The sequence below is a fragment of the Microcaecilia unicolor genome, chromosome 2, assembly GCF_901765095.1.
Source record: "Microcaecilia unicolor chromosome 2, aMicUni1.1, whole genome shotgun sequence".
Taxonomy (NCBI): domain Eukaryota; kingdom Metazoa; phylum Chordata; class Amphibia; order Gymnophiona; family Siphonopidae; genus Microcaecilia; species Microcaecilia unicolor.
Window position 1 is genome coordinate 376,304,295 of NC_044032.1, and position 21,425 is coordinate 376,325,719.

A 21,425-nucleotide genomic window follows, 5' to 3' on the forward strand; every position below is an offset into this window, starting at 1 on the left:
ATATATATAAAATAATAGTGTGGATAAGACATAGCCTTGTGGTACACAAGAACAGAGATTCTTCCATGTGGACTGTTCAGTGTTGATACAAACTTGAAATTGGTACTGGTCTAAAAATGAAGTGAACGAGTCTAAAACTTCTCCCCCAATACCTAAACATTCCAACCGCTTCAATAATAAAAAATGATAAAGTGTCAAATTCAGCTGCCATATCAAGGGTGCCTCAATCAAAACCACTATGAATATCATCCAAGACTGAGATTAATAACATTTTAGTATTATGCTTATAGCGAGAACCAAATTTCCATTGATCTAACGCATTGTTTTCTTCTATAAAACTTTATAGAATACTAATACGAAGCTGAGTTGGTATACCAAAATATAGGCATACCCATTTACAACAGGACAATGGTTAGTATAAGCTGGCATACCTAAGTCCACCATGCAACTAGTACAATTTATAGTTGTGTGTGGCACTTGTAATATACCCATGGCCCGCACATATACCACCCACATGAATGCCCACTCACAGTTATGCACTAACTCCAATATATTTTATAGTCACCCAAATTTGGGTGCCAAAATAATTAGATGGGCTGCAATGATTTAATTATTGGAGCCAACATGCACTTAATTGGCATTAATTATGATTTGTGTGCCATCTTGCTATGCACTATTCTGTAACAATGGGTGCCTAAACTGGATTGCATGCAACTCAAAAGGGGGTGTGGCCATGGGAAGGGCGTGGGTCAGGCAGGGCGTTCACAACGGATTTGTACAGTGTTCCAGAATAATGGGGATCCATACCCAATTTGCACACCAGGTTTCAGCCGGCATACTGTAAGTCTTCATGCCCAAAGTTCAGTACCCAAAGTTGGACACCAAATTTGGCTTTCAACACTATTCTTTATAGAGTGCTCATCTCGAAGTGCCTTTTATAGAATACCTTTGAGCACCAAATTTTATCTGTACCCAATTTTTGGCGCCATTTATAGAATCTAGCCCTAAGTGACTTTGGTGCATACGTTGTAGATTAGCATCTAGCATTTACGTGTGTAACCGCCAATTATTGTGTGTAGCTACTATTATTTTATAACATTTCATAAGAGCCAGAATATCTCTTAGCTCGCCTAGCCTCTTCACCAGTCCAAGTATTTAGTCCAATTCCTTGTTTTAATTTTATTTGCATATCTATCACATAAATTTCTTGAAACTTTAACAAAATAACTTTAGTTGCAGTCATAAGCAGCGGGACCACTGACTCCAATTCTAGCTTCAAAATTTAAAATAAAACAATAATATATGGTAAATTTATCATTTTATACTTATTAATGCATATCTTTATCATGGATCTTCATTATATTTACCAGTACTTTAGATCCAGAACAAAAAATTAAAGCCTAATATCAGTAGGAGTTAGAATTGGAGTTGGAGTCAGACAGTAGAAAAATAGAGGAGTAGGTGTCAAAGGTTTGGTATACTGACTTTACAGCCTTGATTGCTAGTGGTTGTGGTAGCATGAGTAACAAAACAAAGAGGGTCCAAAGTACAGAACAAAATCCAAAATACAGCAAAAAGCACCAAGAGCCTTCAGAGACGGGACACAGTTCTTTATGGATAAAAATCAATTTTCCAATTTGGATCCGACACGGGCCGTGTTTCGGTGCATAGCGCCTGCCTCAGGGGTCTGTGTTAAACATACATAAAAATATATAAATCAGAAAAATAATAATAATAAAGAAACTAACATGAGTAAATAAACCAGTCAATATATAATAATAAAACATATATAAAAAAATGAATGAAGGTATCATAAATTGAATCCAACTTAGATATAAAGACTGTGATGTATTTCTAAGTTTTTCAGTAACAAGCACAATATTAAGGCTTAGGTATAAAAGTCTTTATATCTACGTTGGATTCAATTTATGATACCTTCATTCATTATATATATATATATATATATATATATATATATATATATATGTGTGTGTGTGTGTTTTATTATTATATATTGACTGGTTTATTTACTCATGTTAGTTTCTTTATTATTATTATTTTTCTGATTAATGTATTTTTATGTATGTTTAACACAGACCATGAGGCAGGCGCTATGCACCGAAACACGGCCTGTGTCGGATCCAAATTGGAAAATTGATTTTTACCAATAAAGAACTGTGTCCCGTCTCTGAAGCAGGGGCATAGCCAGACTTCGGCAGGAGGGAGGTCCAAAACCCAAGGTGAGAGGGCACATTTTAGCCCCCCCCCCCGGCACTGCTGACCTCCCCCCACCATTTTTTACCTCCCCGCCGCCACCGCCACCACCTTTGACCCCCCCAGCGCCAACCCTTTCGACCCCTCTTCCCGCCGCCGCCAATCCTCCCCTGACGGCGGCGGGGGAGGGTTAGCGGCGGGAGGGGGTTTGAAGGGGTTGGCGGCAGGGGGGACAGGGCCAAATCTACGTAGGCCCATGCCCCTATGGCCCCACATAGCTACGCCCCTGCTCTGAAGACTCTTGGTGCTTTTTGCTGTATTGTGGTAGCATGAGTGACAGCTGAGTCCTGAGGATTAGTAACTAATGGAAATCACAGAGGATAGAGGACATAAGCAGAGGTTTCCAGTCATTGGCTAAGGGACAGCTAAACCAGCAAAAAAAAAAGAACAATACTAATACTGAGAAAGATAGGTTATATGATTTCAAAAGGGAGTATAACCAAGTGTGGGTCACACTGATCATTGTCTTTGCTTGAAATAGATTTGTTATATCTGAGCCATACATTAATAAAGTGGTTCCCAAACCTGATCCTGGAGGCACCCCAGCCAGTCAGGTTTTCAGGATATCCACAATGAATGTTCATGAGATAGATTTGCATGCAGTGGAAGCAGTCCATTCAAATTTATCTCCTGAATATTCATTGTGGATATTCTGAAAACCTAACTGGCTGGGGTGCCTCCAGGACCTGGTTTGGGAACCACTGCATTAATGGAAAGTATGAAACAGTGTTAGATATTATTGAATGAAATAAAGGTAAATTTATTACCTATTCTAGTGTGTATGAGTCACAACATCCATGGTTACTCTTATTTCTTTGTGTTATCTCTTTATACATATGAGGAGTAGCTTACTTGTTCTAGCGTATAATAATTTTCTGTAACACAGACGCCAAATTATATGGATCACTTGGTTCATTTGAGTTCAATAAAATCAAAGAGGAAAGCAATTGTGTACTCTAACAGTGAAGTTTTCCATCCATTTTAAATCAAACTTAATTAAAACTTGTGGAAGACATCAATCACAGAGGCAACAACACTCCAGGACATCAAGCGTGACACAAAGACCCAATGGAATCAAAAAGAGGGGCAAAGGATTTTAACACCAGTAAACCATTGTAAAAGGAATAAAACAGGAGAAGGGGTGGAATGAAAACCCCAAGGCATGGGTAGAAGAGCAATATAGCACCAACATTAGCAGGGAAAGCACTGGTAGGAGGACCCTAAAGTACTGGGAGAGGGGAAAAGCAGCACCAACATTGACTGGAAGACTTCAAGATACTGGGAGAAGGACAGAATAGCAGCAGCATTGGTAGGATGTAAAGCAAAGCTACATCAAAAGGGCTAAGTCAGAGTTAGAGTTCTGTGTAAAATGAGCCCATTTGAGGGATACATGAAGTAGTATCCAAGTATCTCCATAGATAGGTTTGTCTGTGAGAATTTGACAGCAAGAATACACTCAGGCTTATTTTTGAAAGAGAAGGGCGCCCATCTTTCGACACAAATCGGGAGATGGGCGTCCTTCTCTCAGGATCGCCCAAATCGGTACATTCCCAGTGGTGACTAACGCCCTCCCACCCTGAAAAAACAACTTTAAAAACTTTTTTTGCCAACCTCAAATATCATACTCAGGTCCATCGCAGCAGAAGGTGTGGACATCCTTCTTTCAAACATTTTGGGCGTCCTGAACTGCCCCCCCCCCCCCCACACACACACACACAGGGACAGCCAAATTTCAAGGGAGTGGAGTGGAGGAATGGCCTAGTGGTTACAGCACTGGTCTTGCAATCCAGAGGTAGCCAGTTCAAATCCCACTGCTGCTACTTGTGATCCAAAATCCAAATAAATAAATAAAGGGGGTGTGGGAGACATAGCAAAGGCGTGGACATGCTTCTCACAGAAACATCCACATTTTGGACATCCTCAACTGCCCGTTGCAGGGACAGAGACATAGCGAAGGCGCCTAATACTTGGATGTCCTTCACCCATACCAAAAAAAAAGAAAAGACATCCCTGACAAGCACCTGGACTTGTATTTTTTTAAGGTTGTAGGCGGCTATTATACACGCAGCTTGTCCGTGTATGAAGCCGTCTTTGGCATGCGCAAAGCAGCCACACATAACGCTTGGCTGCTCTGCACTGACTTCCCCTCCTTAGGAAGGAAATCATGTGCAAATAAGCTAACAGCGAGCAGCTCATTTGCATGCGATTTCCTTCATGCATGCCTCTTCCTTTCCGAATCGGTAAGGGAAGGGCTTTTTCCGTTCAGTTAGTGCATCGGTTAGTCCACTGCAGTGCCCCCTAGGGTGCACGGTTGGTGTTCTGGCATGTCAGGGGGACCAGTGACCTACGAATGCTGGCTCCTCCCATACCCAAATGAGTTGGATTTGGTCGTTTTTGAGATGGGCGTCCTCGGTTTCCATTATTGCCGAAAACCGGGGACAACCATCTCTAAGGTCGACCTAAATGTTGAGATTTGGGCGTCCCCGACCGTATTCTCAAAACGAAAGATGAACGCCCATCTTGTTTCGATAATACAGGTTTCCCTGCCCCTTCGCGGGGACGTCCTGCGAGGACTCCCTCAGGAAAACTTGGGCGCCCCATTCGATTATGCCCCTCATTGTGTCACAATGCTAAGGAGATCATATGAGAGGACTTGGGACCCTTTTTTGATAGGAAGATTGGATTCAGCCTATAAGTTAATTCATATTCTATACTGTTTGCAGGCAGTATCAAAAGAGTTACTAAAGACCAATCCTAAACATAGCTTCTGGGACAATAGGAATTTGTGTCATGTACATTCAATAAATTAAAAGTTGCTGGAAAACAGCAAGTTACATGGATAGAGGTAAAGCAGCACCAATATTGACACGAAAACCCTAAGGCTCTGGGATAGAAGCAGAACAGCCCCAACAATTACAAGATGATGCCAAATTTTATAGCTGTGGTAAAGAAACTTTAAGATGGTTAGATCAGAGTTTTGTGGAAAAAATGAGCCCATTTGAGAGGTGCATGAAGGAGTGTACAAGTGACTCCATAAATAGGTTTTCCTGGGAGAATTTGATTGCCAGAGTCTTCTTTCTGCCACACTGCTAGAAAGATCATATGAAATGACTTAGAGGTTCCTTCTTTGAAAGGAAGACTGAAATGCATAAAGAAGCACCAACAATAGTGAAATGAAGGAGAAAGGTACCATGAAAGAATCGAAACAGGCAGAAGAGAAAATCTGGCATCAGACACTGATTAAAGAGGAAATAAACTGACAGCATAGTTGGTAGGAACAGCATGGTTGAGTTATAAGTAAAGTGGTGGGAAATAAACTGACAGCATAGTTGGTAGGAACAGCATGGTTGAGTTATAAGTAAAGTGGTGTAGTTCCCATATGAATCCCCTTGAAAATATAAAAGTAAAATTTGGCACATAAAAATAAGCAACAACAACAACAACAACAAAAATGATACCTTTGTTATTGGACTAAACACATTTCTTGACTAGCTTTCAGGAGATCACCCTCTCGATTCCCATCTCCTCACCATTTAGCATGCTAACAACTAGAATGTCAAGGTCCTCCACAGCTATGAAACTTTTAATACCTGATGATTCTGATGGAAATCCCTGAGGTGGAAATTCTGTAGCTCCATACAATCCTCAGTTTAGAATAGGGTGCACTTGCTACTCCGCACTGTTGGCAATGGCTGTTCTCCAGAAATCAGCAACAATAAAGCGGTAGTAACATATGAAATATAATTCAAGTAAACTAATATTATATCTCAGACTGTTATTGCTTAACAATCAGCCTTTTGGAGGGCCTATCATATTTTACTGTGAGACTCTTGCTCATTGTTATATCACCTACACAAAATCAATTCATCTTTATTTGTAGTGCAGCTTTCATATTTAAATGTAAAAAAAAATCCATTATTCCAATTTACTATATTTTTGTCAGACAATGTTGATATTAATAAAGTTGACAAGTACAAATCAAACTGCAGAAATAAGTATTACCATAATGTGACAGGTTAAGAAAGCATTCACTAAAGTCAAAGCTTTCCACTCAGGAACAGCTTAAAAAGCACTAATTAGCTTTGTCAATGGTTTTGTACAGGACTGTGAACTTCATACCTTCTTTTCTTGCTAATTCTTTTCATAGGCATTAGGATGCCAATGTTCATTTTGCCCCTAAGGCCTACTACTGGGGTATTTGATGTAGAATCCAATTTTCTATTATAATGTCTTATCTACAAATTGGATGTGGTCACGTGGAACATAAATTTTTAACTAAGAAGCTAGTACACCATTTCTATAAAAGTTACATCTAGTTATAAGGCAGAATAGCCTCAAGCAGAGGACTTTCATACTTTCTGTTTCAAATTATAGAGATAAGGATAAATTATAAATCCACTTGCTATATATCACTGAAATGCGCCTGTACAAAAGTCACAAAAAACAATGAAGTGGAAATTAGAAAGAATCTGCTTCAGTGCTTCCCTGTCATTCTGACAAGGTTATTTTGTTGATAGATCATGCAAATTAGATTAAGAACAGAACTATCAATTTGTATAATTTGGGGTATGATAGTTTTTTTTAGCCCAGGACAAACACATTATAATAATACTGGGAGAGAAACAAGTTGGCCAATTTTCAAAACTCATGGTTAGCGTTTTTCTAAGTGTCAGTTGTGGTGTTTAGATATTCACATATTCAGTGTCAGCATCCGTAGAAGCAATGATGCTGAATATGTATGGAACGGTGACTAATGCAGCTACTGTATACAGATAGAGGTGACATTGAGCTTCATCCATATAACTGAGCAGTTTAAGTTAAGTGAACAAAAATACTGTCCTAACTTTAACCACTCAGTTATGCTGATAGTGACTGGATATTGCTGTTATGCATATTCCTAGGTAGAATGGTGCTGCTTACTCTTCTCTCCACCCTGGCATCATACAGATAAAAGACAATTTTATGAGGCATGCCTAAAGTTAGTCTCCAGTTGTGTGCCAAAGATTATAGAATAGTGGCACTTACGCACGGGATTGGTGCCAAAATGAATTGGCTCATACACTGTAAGTGGCTGGCACTTTCCCATAAAATTAGTGTTCAACTTGCATAGCATGTAAATAAAAGTGGCCCGTACCTTTGTTCGGAACATGTGCATGTCATGATGTGCATGTCGCAATGCAACTTATGGAATATAGTTAGGTGTGTACACTGCATGGCACACTTTTGACCTGGCATAAGTGGTCACATCTATGTTTTGGTGTGCCAAAGTGGCTTTGTGTGGCTTTGTGGGTGCACCCCATTTTGCATCACTTTCTAGAAGTGCCCCCATAGGGCCTTATTTTATAAAGGTTATGCTCCTAAATTTATACTCCTAAATTTATGAGCATAATTTATGCTCCTAAATGTATGCTAAGTCTGTGAATTTAATAGGCCCTAAATTAGAAGCACAAATTTAGGAGCATAGATTTAGGAGCGTAAATTTAGAAGCATTACCTTTCTAGAATAAGGCCTTATGGGGCAATTCTATGAAGTAATACAAAATAGGGTGCACCTAACCTGTTACAGAATACAAACACTTTGGGATGCCACAATTTAAGCATGACCACTTGTGCTGGGCTGATCAGTAAGAATGATCAGCTGCACTATTCTTTATAGTGCCACTGCAAATTCATAGATAATAGCAGCTGCTAAACAGATAAGTTTTCTACTGGGGTAATTCTATAACTGTGATCCTGTATATAGGTACTTACCCTCAGATGCTATATCTTGCACCTGGATTTGCATGCCAAAATGTGGACACGCTCCCGAAATGTGCTCACAAATTAATTGTCTAATAAGCTAATTAAAGTCAATAATTGGATGCTAATAACCAATTTCTGAAGTTAATTGGCACGCATTAAAATTTGTACATGAAGCCATTCAATAAGGCATGTCACCAAACTCTACTAGTGCACAACTCAAAAGAGGGCATGGCCATGGGTGTGTCAGGGGTGTTCTGAAATATCAAGCACGTAGTTACAGAATACTGCCTCATGTGTGCCTAACTTGGGTGCCAGCATTTAAACCAGGTTTTAGCAGGCATAAGTCTGGCACCCAAAGATAGGCATGGGAAATGGTACTGTAGGTAGACTAAATCACTGTAAATCACTAAATCACTGTAGGTAGGGAAATACCCCTACAGCACTAAGTTATATATAGGGTGCGACAAGGCGGTGGCAGTAGCTAGAAGATTGCTAGGCTGTATAGAGAGAGGAGTGACCAGCAGAAGAAAGGAGGTTTTAATGCCCCTGTATAAGACATTGGTGAGGCCCCACCTGGAGTATTGTGTTCAGTTTTGGAGGCTGTATCTTGCGAAGGATGTTAAAAAAATGGAAGCGGTGCAAAGAAAAGCTACGAGGATGGTATGGGATTTACGTTCCAAGACGTATGAAGAGAGGCTTGCTGACATGAACATGTACACCCTGGAGGAAAGGAGGAACAGGGGTGATATGATACAGACGTTCAAATATTTGAAAGGTATTAATCCGCAAACGAATCTTTTCCGGAGATGGGAAGGCAGTAGAACGAGAGGACATGAAATGAGATTGAAGGGGGGCAGACTCAGGAAAGATATCAGGAAGTATTTTTTCACGGAGAGGGTGGTGGACGCTGGAATGCCCTCCCGCGGGAGGTGGTGGAGATGAAAACGGTAACGGAGTTCAAACATGCGTGGGATATGCATAGAGGAATCCTGTGCAGAAGGAATGGATCCTCAGAAGCTTAGCTGAAATTGGGTGGCGGAGCAGTTGGGGGGAAGAGGGGGTGGTGGTTGGGAGGCGAGGATAGGGGAGGGCAGACTTATACGGTCTGTACAAGAGCCGGTGATGGGAGGCGGGACTGGTGGTTGGGAGGCGGGAAATACTGCTGGGCAGACTTATATGGTCTGTGCCCTGAAAAGGACAGGTACAAATTCAAGGTAAGGTATACACATATGAGTTTGTCTTGGGCAGACTGGATGGACCATGCAGGTCTTTTTCTGCCGTCATCTACTATGTTACTATGTTACTATTATGGAATTGTGTTTAGCACTGATTTTTTTCTGGCACTGAATTTTAAATTATAATAACACCCAATATTGCTCATAAAACCTAATAGTAACCCAAGGAATTGCAGACAAAGATATGTTTAAAAAAAAAAGAAACTTCAATAGCCCAGGGTGCATACACAGATGGGCCACCCCAAACAGGGCACTTATCATCAGTTTCAAACTGCTCTCTGAAAACCAACTTCAGCGATAAACACCTTCTCTTACGGAGAAAAACTTGCTGGAGCAAAAAAAAACAGAGAAAATAGGATAAAAATGCAAAATCTACAGAAGGATTAGTATTGGCGACTATAAAGACCTACTAAAAACTATTCAAACATACTGCAAAATAAACTAACAAAAGAAAAATAAGTAATTCTACTTAGCTTCTCCACCCAGGTGGTAATAGCGCTTTCACCATATCCGCTGAAAATCGTTACACCCAGGTCCCAGTGCACGGTAGAAATCCTTAAAGCCAATGTAGCTCCCCTGTCAAAGAGCCCCCTTAGTTCTCTTCTGCCTCAGGGAGGACTTGCAATCAAGACCAATAATTTTTTTTCCATCTTGCAGTGCTCTGTTAGGGGTGGTCCATCTATGTAGGGACCCTGGGCTATTGAGGTTTCTTTTTTTTTTTTTAACATATCTTTGTCTGCAATCCCTTGGGTTACTATTTGTTTTTATGAGCAATGCTGGGTGTTGTTATAATTTTTTGTTACTCTGCAGTTTTTTTTTTTAGTTTTGAAGCTATTACTGATTTTTTAATGCCATTTAAAGAAGCCGCCACCTCAGAGCATGCTTGATTGGAACTGCCACCTACTTTCCTTTGTAGAATGCTAGTGTAATCCAGTAGATACATTCATATACACATAGGCACAAGCCCTTACGCCAGCCATAGACTGGCCTGTGTGTGTGCCTGTGTTCCGGAGATAAGCATGTAATTCTGTACCCCACCTATGTGTATACTCACCAGAAATTACATGCTATTGGATATATGTGCATAATTATGGAATAACAGATGCACATCTGGCATGTATGTGCACACATGCACATGTTTGTGCTAATATTCTAAAACTTTATATGTGTAACTGATGTGTAAATGTTACTACCTACTTTGGAGGTAATTCTATAACTATGCGCTTATAGTTGGGCACCCAGAGGGTGCCTATTGGGCTCATTTTCAAAAGAGAAGGGCGCCCATCTTTCGACATAAATCGAAAGATGGATGTCCTTCTCACAGAAACGTTCAAATCGGTATAATAAAAAGCCGATTTTGGACATCCCCAACTGCACTCCATCGCAGGGACGGCCAAAGTTCAATAGGGTATGTCGTAGGCATAGCGAAGGCGGGACTTGGGCGTGCCTAACACTTGGACGTCCTTGACCCATAATCAAAAAAAAGGACGCCCCTGACGAGCACTTGGACGTTTTTACCCAGACCTGTTTTTCTTACGACTAAGGCACAAAAAGGTGCCCAAAATGACCAGATGTCCACCGGAAAGAATCGGGGATGACTTCCCGTTACTCCCCCAGTGGTCACTAACCCCTCCCACCCTCAAAAAACATCTGTAAAAATATGTCATGCCAGCCTCAGATGTCGTACTCAGGTCCATGACAGCAGTATGCAGGTCCCTGGAGCAGTTTTAGTGGATGAGTGCACTTCAGACAGGCGGACCCAGCACCATCCCCCCCACCTGTTACATTTGTGGATGAAACAGCAAGCCCTCCAAAACCCACCACAAACCCACTGTACCCACATATAAGTGCCCCCCTTCACCCGTAAGGGCTGTGATAGTGGCGTACAGTTGGGGGTAGTGGGTTTTGGGGAGCTCAACACTCAAGGTAAGGGAGCTATGTTCCTGGGAGCATTTTATGAAGTCCACTGCAGTGCACCCTAGGGTGCCCGGTTGGTGCCCTGGCATGTCAAGGGGACCAGTGCACTATAAATCCTGGCTCCTCCCATGACCAAATGGCTTGCATTTGGTCGTTTCTGAGATGAACATCCTTGGTTTTGAAAATTGCCGAAAATCAGAAATGTCCATGTCTAGGGACGTCCAAATCTAGGGACAACGAAATTTAAGGATTTGGACATCCCTGAAGGTATTTTCGAAACGAAATGTGGACGTCCATCTTGTTTCAAAAATATGGGTTTCCCCGCCCCTGAATTGGGACGTTTTGCAAGGACGTCCAAATCAAAACTTGGACGTCCCTTTCGAAAATGCCCCTCCACACGATGCTTATTCTATAGGGGCAAGTAGGGTGCCAATTTTACTTTATAGGAGACTAGCATAAAAGGTGAAATACACATCTATAATTGAGATGTCAGCATTTACACCAGCAATAGAAATATGCATGTAACTTATAGTGGGATCCTGACCACTCTCTGCCTATGTTTAAACCTATCCGTCAAATATATACTATGGGAAAGGCAAAGGGGTGGGATTTGATATACTGGCTGCCTTTCTGTCGTTACAATCTAAGTGGATTATATATTATATTCAGATACTTAATTTTGTACTTGGGGCAATAGAGGGTTAAATGACATGCCCTGAGTCACAAGGAGCTGCTGTGGCAATTAATTTTGCCTGGTTCTGAGACCACTGCACTAAGTATTAGACTACTCCTCCACATGTGGAAGATATATGCATATTTACAGAATAGGGCTATACATGTAAATATATACATGTAATATATACATGTAAATGCCACAAATATAGGCATATATGCAAATTATTATACATGTATTTGATGCATAAATGATAGCACCCATTTTATTGAATACCTTCTAAACAGAAAAGTACCTTTAAATATTTGTTTGAATCTTAATAAGCATACCCATAAATAAATTATAAATTTTAACTGAAAGTTTGAAACTGCTATCAATCAAAATAACACATAAGGAAAGGGAATACAATTATCTATGGTCTGTGTGTACATGTGCAGAGAAGTTATAAATTGAATTTGACAAATTATCTCCATAATCAGTCTTAAAGAAATTAGTAGATTAAATTGATATTGGACTTGGTGCCAAAGCAGAACCAGTACGTGATTTTGCATCTCCAACATTGTGCATAGAAGATTAATACTTATTTATTACATACTCGCATTTCAGGACGCACCATCATTCTATCTACACATCACATGGATGAAGCTGACATATTGGGAGACCGTATTGTAATCATTTCTCATGGTAAACTCTGCTGCTCGGGCTCGTCGATATTTCTGAAGAAATGTTTTGGAAGTGGTTATTTTCTTACCTTCGTTAAAGCAGCAGCAAGAAACAGTAGTTTCTTGCCTGAGGCACAAACCAAACTGATTAAGGTAATGAATTTTTCATACCCCTTCTAAATGCAAAATGATGATGTGTGGCTCGCCTTGATAATCTCCCACTGCAATACAAATTAAAGAAATAGATGGGTAAAGAAATACAGGCTTTTGTGACCTTGAATTGCAGGAAATGTCTGCACAGTATGAGAAGAATGCTGTCATAATTGCCTTGAATCAATCATGACACTGGAAATCTAGGGATACTTTACATTCAGTCTGTACACAGGTAAATGAAGATGAAGCTAATTAAGGGGATCTTTTACTAAGGTGTGCTAGCATTTTTAGCTCACATTAAAAATCAGCTGGTGCTAAATGCTGAGATGCCCATAGGAATATAATGGGCATCTCAGCATTTAGTGCCAGCTGATTTATAGCATGAGCTAAATAGTAAATGACCCCCTAAATTAAGAAATGAAGCATGGCAAATTCATTAATTTATTGGAAAGGATTGCCCAGCTTTGTAATACCTTATGTAAGTTCTGCAATAATCCTACATGAGATGTGAGGATAAACAGAAATAAGTTGACATTTCTTGATAGTCTATATAACATTTGGGGGGGATGATATTGAAAGCGATTTAACTGGGCAGGAGAGGCTCCTGTGAGGGACTGTGAGGGACTGTCAACCCCAACGCACGATCACACCCTGACATTTTGTCTGAATCACCCCAACCTATTTACCGATACTTCTTTACTGTACTTGTTACTGTAATAGTACCCCTATACTGTATTTGTTCACACCGGAGTCTGTAACCACCTCTCTGGAACTATGTAAGCCACTTTGAGCCTACTAATAAGTGGGAAAAGGTGGGATACAAATGTAACAAATAAATAAATAAAATAAATAGTATTCAGCAGCACTTAACCGGATACTACCACTGAATATCCCTTGTAACAGCTTAAGCCAAAACTGGGTATGTTGTGTACAGTATGGGGGGGTGGAGTCAGCATTTAACCGATTAACTTTACCAGCCAAATCGGATTGCAAAAAACACTGTCCTGTCTTTGTCCGGTTTCACTTATTTGGGTAAGGGCTGAATACTGGATATTCAGTCCCAGTGCCTGGAGATGGCCCAGCACTGAATATCCAGGCATACTGTAATTTTTCTGCTTCCACCCTTTTATTATGTCCCAGTGGTAGCTTAAACTTCTTTAGTTCCTCCTTGCACTAGATTGAAATGACATTTCTTTTACTGGGCCCTGTCTTTCTATCCACTGTTTTATCTTCCACATCTCTCTTCCTTTTCCCTTTAGGCCTTATTTTCAGTGCAGCAAGTTGAAGCACAGCACCGTTAGTGGCAACAGTGTGCATTTAAATAACACTACTGAATGTACATATATATGGTGGCCTGTGCCACTGTTAATCTATTTGATTTAGGCCTACTATTTTGCTGGTTTAACCAAAACAGATACATTGTCTGGAGAGTGGCTGAATTTTGCTCCATTCTGGATACCTTTATAGTCAGCCCCACCCTGGCCCTAATACAGATAACTTTTATCCATTTATTTTTCCACAGTGTAGTGAGGGGAAATTTCAAAATAAAAATGACTTGTGTGTCTGTGTTGGCATCTCCTGCAAGTCTCCTTTTGAAAATCAGGTCCCTTTTTAAACCCAGTCTCTGTTTCTGTCAGACATCTCTCTTTCATTCATTTCATTTATTCTGTATTTTTCTCCTCAAAATTTGTTTCTCCACCGTGGGTTTTTTTTTTTAAATTTTCCATATCTATCTTGTTACTCCTGGCCCTGGATTTAAAGTTATGAGTGTAGTGTGGGTACTGGGGAATGGAGAACTAGAGAAACATTAAGGAGAGGTGGAGAATTACAGTTGAGAGCTAGAAGGAGAAATAGAAAATTTGGCAGACTGAATGGTGGCATGGAATCTGAAACATTCCTGGCATCTTTCATATAAAGAAATGCCAAAGATTTGGTATCACATATATAATTAATAGCAAGTAAGGAGCTATAAACAATCAACAATTTTGAAGAGCACAATTCTGTAGTCACACTTCTCCGTGTTATAGGATAATACAGTCACACTTGGTAGCCTTCTCCACGGACTGCCTGCCTGGATGCGCTCTCCCTAGCTTGTTTGATCAACAGCAGCAGCCAATAGGGCATAGAGATCACCTTCCCACTCAGAGACATGTCATTTTGTTCTTCAGTTCTTACATTTCCGCGTTCCGCAATGAACATTGCTCTCAACTGGGGTAGAAAAGCTGAACTCGTTTCTTTTTCTTAAAATGGCACAGAGCTGTGCCAACCCAAAGGGCCAAATTATGGTACTGGTGGGTTTATCTACAGGATGTTCTTCTTCTGTGGCAAAACCTACAGGCTCTCTAGGAGAATTGAATGTTTCTGGCACCAATGAGCTAGCTCCTCAGGGGACTCCTTCACAGGCTCTAACTCACAGTGCAAGTATGTCACAAGTGCAAAAGGGAAAATCCCCACAAGAGGAATACTTTCTCAAATACAAAAAAACAGCAGCTTCATCTTCAACCGCAAAGATGGCACAGGCAGGAATTACATCACCAAATGCCAATACATCATCTAAAAAGGTTGTCAGGACTCCGCACATTCACCACCCAAAGTACAGGTTTCCTGCATTACTCAGCATCTAGCAAATAAGGCAAAGAAACTGTGGGTCTCTTTTACAAAGCCATAATACTGATTCTCGGTGCGGCAAATGAGAGAAAGCCCATTCAATTCCTATGGGCTTCCTCTCATTTGCCATGTTGGAATCGCTAGTATGGCTTTGTAAAAGAAGTCCTGAGTAAATCAAAGCACTGCTCCAAGTTTTCCACTTTATTGACCTCAACTCCACAGCTCCCCACTCAGGAAACTCTTATTATGCCTCTAGGGTCTATAACCAATCAGCTCCAGTCTACTCAGGATGCTGCTTTCATTCTACTACAATTTTTTCATAAAGTTTTGCAACAACCATCTCCAACTTTGTTTTCAGCTCAGCCTAATTTTCACTCTGTTCCTTTTCCAGTCCCTTACAGTCCCTAGCTGGAACCTTCTTGAAAACCAAGAAGTCCCGGGAGAGGGAAGGGGAGAGATACACCGCTACATTTGGAGGGCTTGGGTATTTAAGAGGAGGAGGCTATAAGAAACAAGGCCTTTCCTTTTTGGAATGGAATGTCGAGTTGTTCCTAGTTAATTTTAGTCTTCCTGTTTCTTTTCTAATTAGATGTTTATTGTACAATGTTTTTGCAATGTGTAAAAATGAATAAAAACATTTGAACATTAAACCAAGAAGTCTCTCACCAGTACCACAGCAATGATCACATTCTTCACCAGAGCCTATTAAAGAGGTTTTTTTTTTTCCAGAGGAAGAACCCTCAGCACATCCTTGTTCCACACTCTGAACATCCATCTAACAAATCACAGCAAAAAGACACAACAAAATTAGGTAACTCTCTAGAGGTATACAAAAATTGTTAAAGGAGCTGGCATTAGGAACAGAATCAATGGCCATGAATAAAAAAGATTTTCAGAGCATAATAAAAGCATTAGATTCTCCCTCAGGACCAATTCCATTCCTATTCACTACATCTTACAGGGTCTGCAGGTAAAAATCTGGCAGAATCCCTATTCTCAACAACCTATCTCCAAACATCTTGATGCAAATGCAAGGTTCAACCCGCACCAGGACACAAGAATGCTCATCTCCCTCATAATTCCATGGTGTTTGAGGCTGTAATAAATAAATCTAAATCTTTAAGGTCTCATCCTCTCTACCACCCCTGAAAAAGAACTTATGACTCTGGATGCAATAAACAGGTAGGTTTATTCAGCTGCAATGCTGGTCTCAAGAATAGTGGCTCACCAGCTACAATTGCATTATCAACATTCTAAACTTTATGCTGCATCGGAAGATATCTGTACACCTCTCCCAGAGCCGCTCACCAGCTTCTTAAATGTAATGAATTAAATCACTTTTCATTTCATCACAAATACTTATGACCTTTACAACACAACTTCATGCCTAGGGGTGGTATCCATTGCTGCAAGATGTGTAGCTTGGTTACAAGCATCAGATCTCAGAGACAACTTCCACAATAGACTAGTGGATGCCCCATGTTTTGGGGACAATATCTTCAGAGATTAGATGAAAGACACAGTAATACAGGAAGTGGGAATTACAGTAGACTGATCTCAGTGGTGAGTAAACTAATGGAAAAACTTCTAAAGTAGAGGACTGTGAGGTTTCTAGAATCAAATGGACTGCAAGACCTAAGGCAGCATGGTTTCACTAGAGGCAGGCACATCTGATTGATTTCTTTGAAAGGGTGACCAAACAGTTGGATATGGGAGGGGCACTAGATGTGGTATACTTGGATTTTAGCAAAGCGTTTGACACGGTTCCTCATAGGTGTCTGATAAATAAACTGAGTGCCCTCGGAATGGGCCTTAAAGTGAATGACTAGGTTAAAAATTGGTTAAGTGGAAGGAGACAAAAGGCAGTGGTAAATGGAGTTTGCTCCGAGGAAAAGGATATTATCAGTGGTTACCACAGGGATCTGTCCTTGGGCTGGCTCTTTTTAATATCTTTGTGAGTAATATTGCGGAAAGACTGTATGGTAAGGTTTATCTCTTTGCAGAAGATACCAAACTCTGTAATAGGGAAGACACCCCGGAGAGTGTGAATACCATGAAGAGAGATCTAGTAAAGTTTGAAGAATGATCCAGAAATTGGCAACTAAGATTTAATGCTAAAAAAGACAGGGTCATGGCAAAAATCCAAGGGAATGACATAGTTTAGGGGGTAAAGTACTTCTGTGTACAAAAGAAGAGCTGGACTTGGGGGTGATCAAATCTGATGATCTTAAGCTGGCCAAACAGGTAGAAAGCCAGAAGGATGCATAGGGAAAGGAATGGCCAGCAGAAAAAAAGAGATGATAGTGTCCATGTATAAGTCTCTGATGAGTCCCCATTTAGAATACTGTGTGCAATTCTGGAGATCACTTCTTTAAAAACATATAAACAGGACAGAGTCAGTGAGGGTGGCTACAAAATTGGGCAGTGGTTTCTGTCATAAAGCAAATGGGGACAGATTTATAGACCTCAATATGTATAGTCTGGAAGAAAGGCAGGAGAGAGGGAATATGATAGAGATGTTTAAATATTTCTGTAGCATTAATGTACAAGAGGTGAGCCTTTTTCAAATGAATGAAAACTCTGGAATGAGAGGGCAAAAATTAAGAGGTTATAGGCTCAGGAGTAATCTAAGGAAATACTTTTTCATGGAGTGTGGAATAGCCTCCCGGTGGATGTGGTGGAGACAAGGACTGTGTCTGAAATTAAGAAAGCATAAGACAGGCACGTGGGATCTCTTAGGAAAAAGGGGAAGATAGTGGTTGTTGAGGATGGGCATACTGGAGGGGCCATTTGGCCACTATCCGCTGTCATGTTTCTATGTTTTAACCCTACAAATCAAAAAAGGTATCACATGGTGGCTCGACACCTCAAATCTGATCAATGGAGCACCATTCACTCCACCTGCTACAGATCTCATTCTCACAGTGGATGCCTCACCACAGGGTTGGGGAACTCACATGCAGCAGTTCCATACTCAAGGCCTGTGTTCCTCAACAGAAGCTTCTTGTCACATCAATCTCCTCAATCTTCAAGCCATGTACTATACGATACTAACCTTCTCTCTTCTCATCAGAAAAAAATCATTCTCATACAATCAGGTCACAATGTTCTATCTGAAGAAACAGAGAGGTATGGGCTGTCTGAGTCTATATCAAGATGTCCACTGAATTTGGACAACTCTCCTACACCTTCAGGCATTTTTGCAAGCATCATACATTCCAGGACTTTCCAACCAATTGGCGGACAGACTAATCAGAGTATTAACTCAGCATGAGTAGTTTCTTTTACCTTAAATTGCTCAAAGAATTTTCCATTTCCGGGGCGCTCCAATAATTGACCTCTTCACCACAGAACTCAACTCCAAATGCAGGAAATTCTGCTCCAGACTTCTGTCGAAGAACAGCCTTCCAATAGATACTTTTTCTCTTGCCTGTAATGCAGAAGCTGTGTTCACATTGGTCTCCTACAATTCAGGCTAAATAATACATTATTTGTTTGTTTACTGCTCAAATTTTTGCATACTTATACTCAGTCAAGGTACCAGTCCTGAGTTTATTTTTAAGAATGGCCCTCCTCCCAAACAACTTGTTAATTGGTTTGCAACAATTATGAACACTGGATTTGCAACCCTGAGCTTGGGAGTCACCAAGTGTGTCTGCATTATCCTATGACACAGAGAAAGCATAGTTGTTTACCTGTAATGGGTGTTCTCTGTGGTCATCAGGATAATGCAGACACACCTTTCCGTCGACCGTACCCTCTAAATTTTTTTTTTTAAAGGAAGGGGAAGACACCATCATGCCTTGGAAAGCACCAGACATTACTTTAGACTACATTCTATCTTGCTATTTAAAGAACTGAAGAGCAGAATGACGTGTCTCTGATGCCCTGTTAGCTGCTGCTGTTGATCGAACAACCTAGGGAGAGCGTGTCCAGGCAGGCAGCCCTCAGAGAGCTACCGAGTGTGTCTGCATTATCCTGATGACCACGGAAAAAAAACAGTTACAGGTAAGAAACTACGCTTTCAGGCCATTAGCATTGGTTGATTTCTTCTGTTGTATTTGCATCTGGTTAACATTACTTTTGTTTTTGGCCCAAATGTTTTCTCCCTCTCCTTTGGATCTCTTGCATACTCAGAACCAGGACTAGGATCCTGACCTCATGAGCTTTAGTGCTCTGTTTCTCAAGTCGGTCCTGGCCCTTGCCAATCAGGTTTTCAGGATATTTACAATAAATATACATGAAATTGACTTGCATACACTATATTCATTATATGTAAATGTCTTTCATACATATTCATTCTGGATATCCTGAAAACCTGACTAGCAAAGGGGTAATACAGGACTGACTTGGGATTGGGAAACACTGCCTTAGTGTTCCTGTTAAGTTATAGTGCATAGACCTCTGAAATACCAGTTTGGCTGAATGTGAAAAACAAATTACAACCCCAAGTTATTCTCTCATCTGAGCAAAACAGCGATTCTGTAAAGATGGGCAAATGAAGAAAATAAAGTTAGCAAAAGATCTAATTCGGTTATGCAAGATTAACTTGAGCCGCTTAAGCTCCTTGAAACCCTCATAAAATCATGTTCATTCAGCCTGTTTCGTGGACTTTCATGAAACCCACATTTAATTGTAGACACTACTAGAGATGGAAACAGTTGCTCATTTTGCTTTTGGACACTTTAATCAACCCGCCTGCGTGCACTGGATCAATCAGTTTCAGCAATTGTGTTCATTCATCTTCGTGCTGCCATTCATCGCACGACAGCAGGGAGAACACTGTGTAATTGAATTTAGTTGAAATCAAATGCAAGGACAAACTGTGACACACCGAGTATAATCAGAACTCTTCTGTATTTCAAGCGGAGGAATTTGTTTTGTGTTTTTAGCAGAAGGAAGATGAGTCGCCCCACACCAGCAGTGAGGATGAGAGCATTGGTAGTGAAAGAAGAGCTGATGAAAACTTGCAAGGTTTGTTTGTTCCATCCCCCCTCTTTAAAATCTAAAGAAAATGTAAATAATTTGTATTTTACCCATCAAACATATAAATGGCAAGTGACCAACTCACCCGCAAATGTACAGTAGAGACTTCCCTCTCTGTCCCGCCCCCGCGTCAAGACGTGATGACGTCAGAGGACGGAACAGAGAGGGAAAGAAACGCTGCACTGAGGAGTGGACCTGGAACACGGAAGGGGAAGAAGAGAACCGTCGAGGTCGCTACCGCTCCCCCCCCCCCCCCCCGAGGTCGCCGCTGGCACCCCCTGCACCCGGGCCAGGCCCTCTCTTCTCCATTGAACTTACAGCACTAAAACCGCAGCAGGCAGATCGCCTCCTGTCGGCCTTCCTTCCCTGCCTGTGTCCCGCCCTCGCCGACGTTACGTCACATGAGGGCGGGACACAGGCAGGGAAGGAAGGCCGATGGGAGGCAATCTGCCTGCTGCGGTTTCGGAGGTGAGGCACTGTAAGCTCAATGGAGAGGAGAGCCCCCGGCTCGGGTGGAGGGGGGCCGGTGGCGACCCCAGGGTGGGAGGAGCGGTAGCGGCGACCTCGGGGGGGGGGGGGGGGGCAGGAGAAATGTTGGACATGGATGCAGGTGAGCGAAGGAGAAATGCTGGGCATGGATGCAGGTGAGGGAAGACAGGAAGATGCACATGGATGGATGGATGGATGGAGGGTAGGGGACAGAGGAGAGGGAAGGGGATAGAGGAAAATAACTGGATGTGAATGAGAGGGGAAGACAGGGAGTAAGAATGAGAGGGGAGGACATGGGGTAAAAGAGAATCGCTGGCCATGGGTGAGGAGGGCAGGGAAGAGAGGAGAGCTAATGGACATAGACGGATGGAGGGGAGGGCAGGAGAAATGCTGGACATGGATGGAGGAGAGGGAAGACAGGAAGGAGATGCACATGGATGGAGGGGAGGGGAGAGGGAAGGGGACAGATGAATTTTGCAAAACAAAAATCTCGCCCGTTTTAACGGGCTAAACGGCTAGTTTCTTATATAAATAACTTAGAAGTCCTTTTACTAAGCTTACTTAGTATGCCCATACACATGTCTTTCCTTCATGCTGAGGGCATTTTTACTGCAGTAAGAAAATGGTTGATTTTCCATTTTTTTTCTGTTAATGGCTATGTGCTAATGTTCAGTATCAACAAAGTGAG

The 21,425-nt window shown here is 41.3% G+C and overlaps 1 protein-coding gene across 1 annotated transcript in view; it reads left to right on the plus strand.

Annotated features, from left to right (window-relative positions):
• LOC115462091 (phospholipid-transporting ATPase ABCA1-like) overlaps positions 1–21,425 on the plus strand; it is a 451,679-nt gene that overhangs the window by 179,013 nt on the left and 251,241 nt on the right. Inside the window, 2 exon segments of the mRNA XM_030192130.1 lie at positions 12,447–12,655; positions 20,155–20,236. Of these exon segments, the coding sequence (XP_030047990.1) occupies positions 12,447–12,655; positions 20,155–20,236 (291 nt within the window).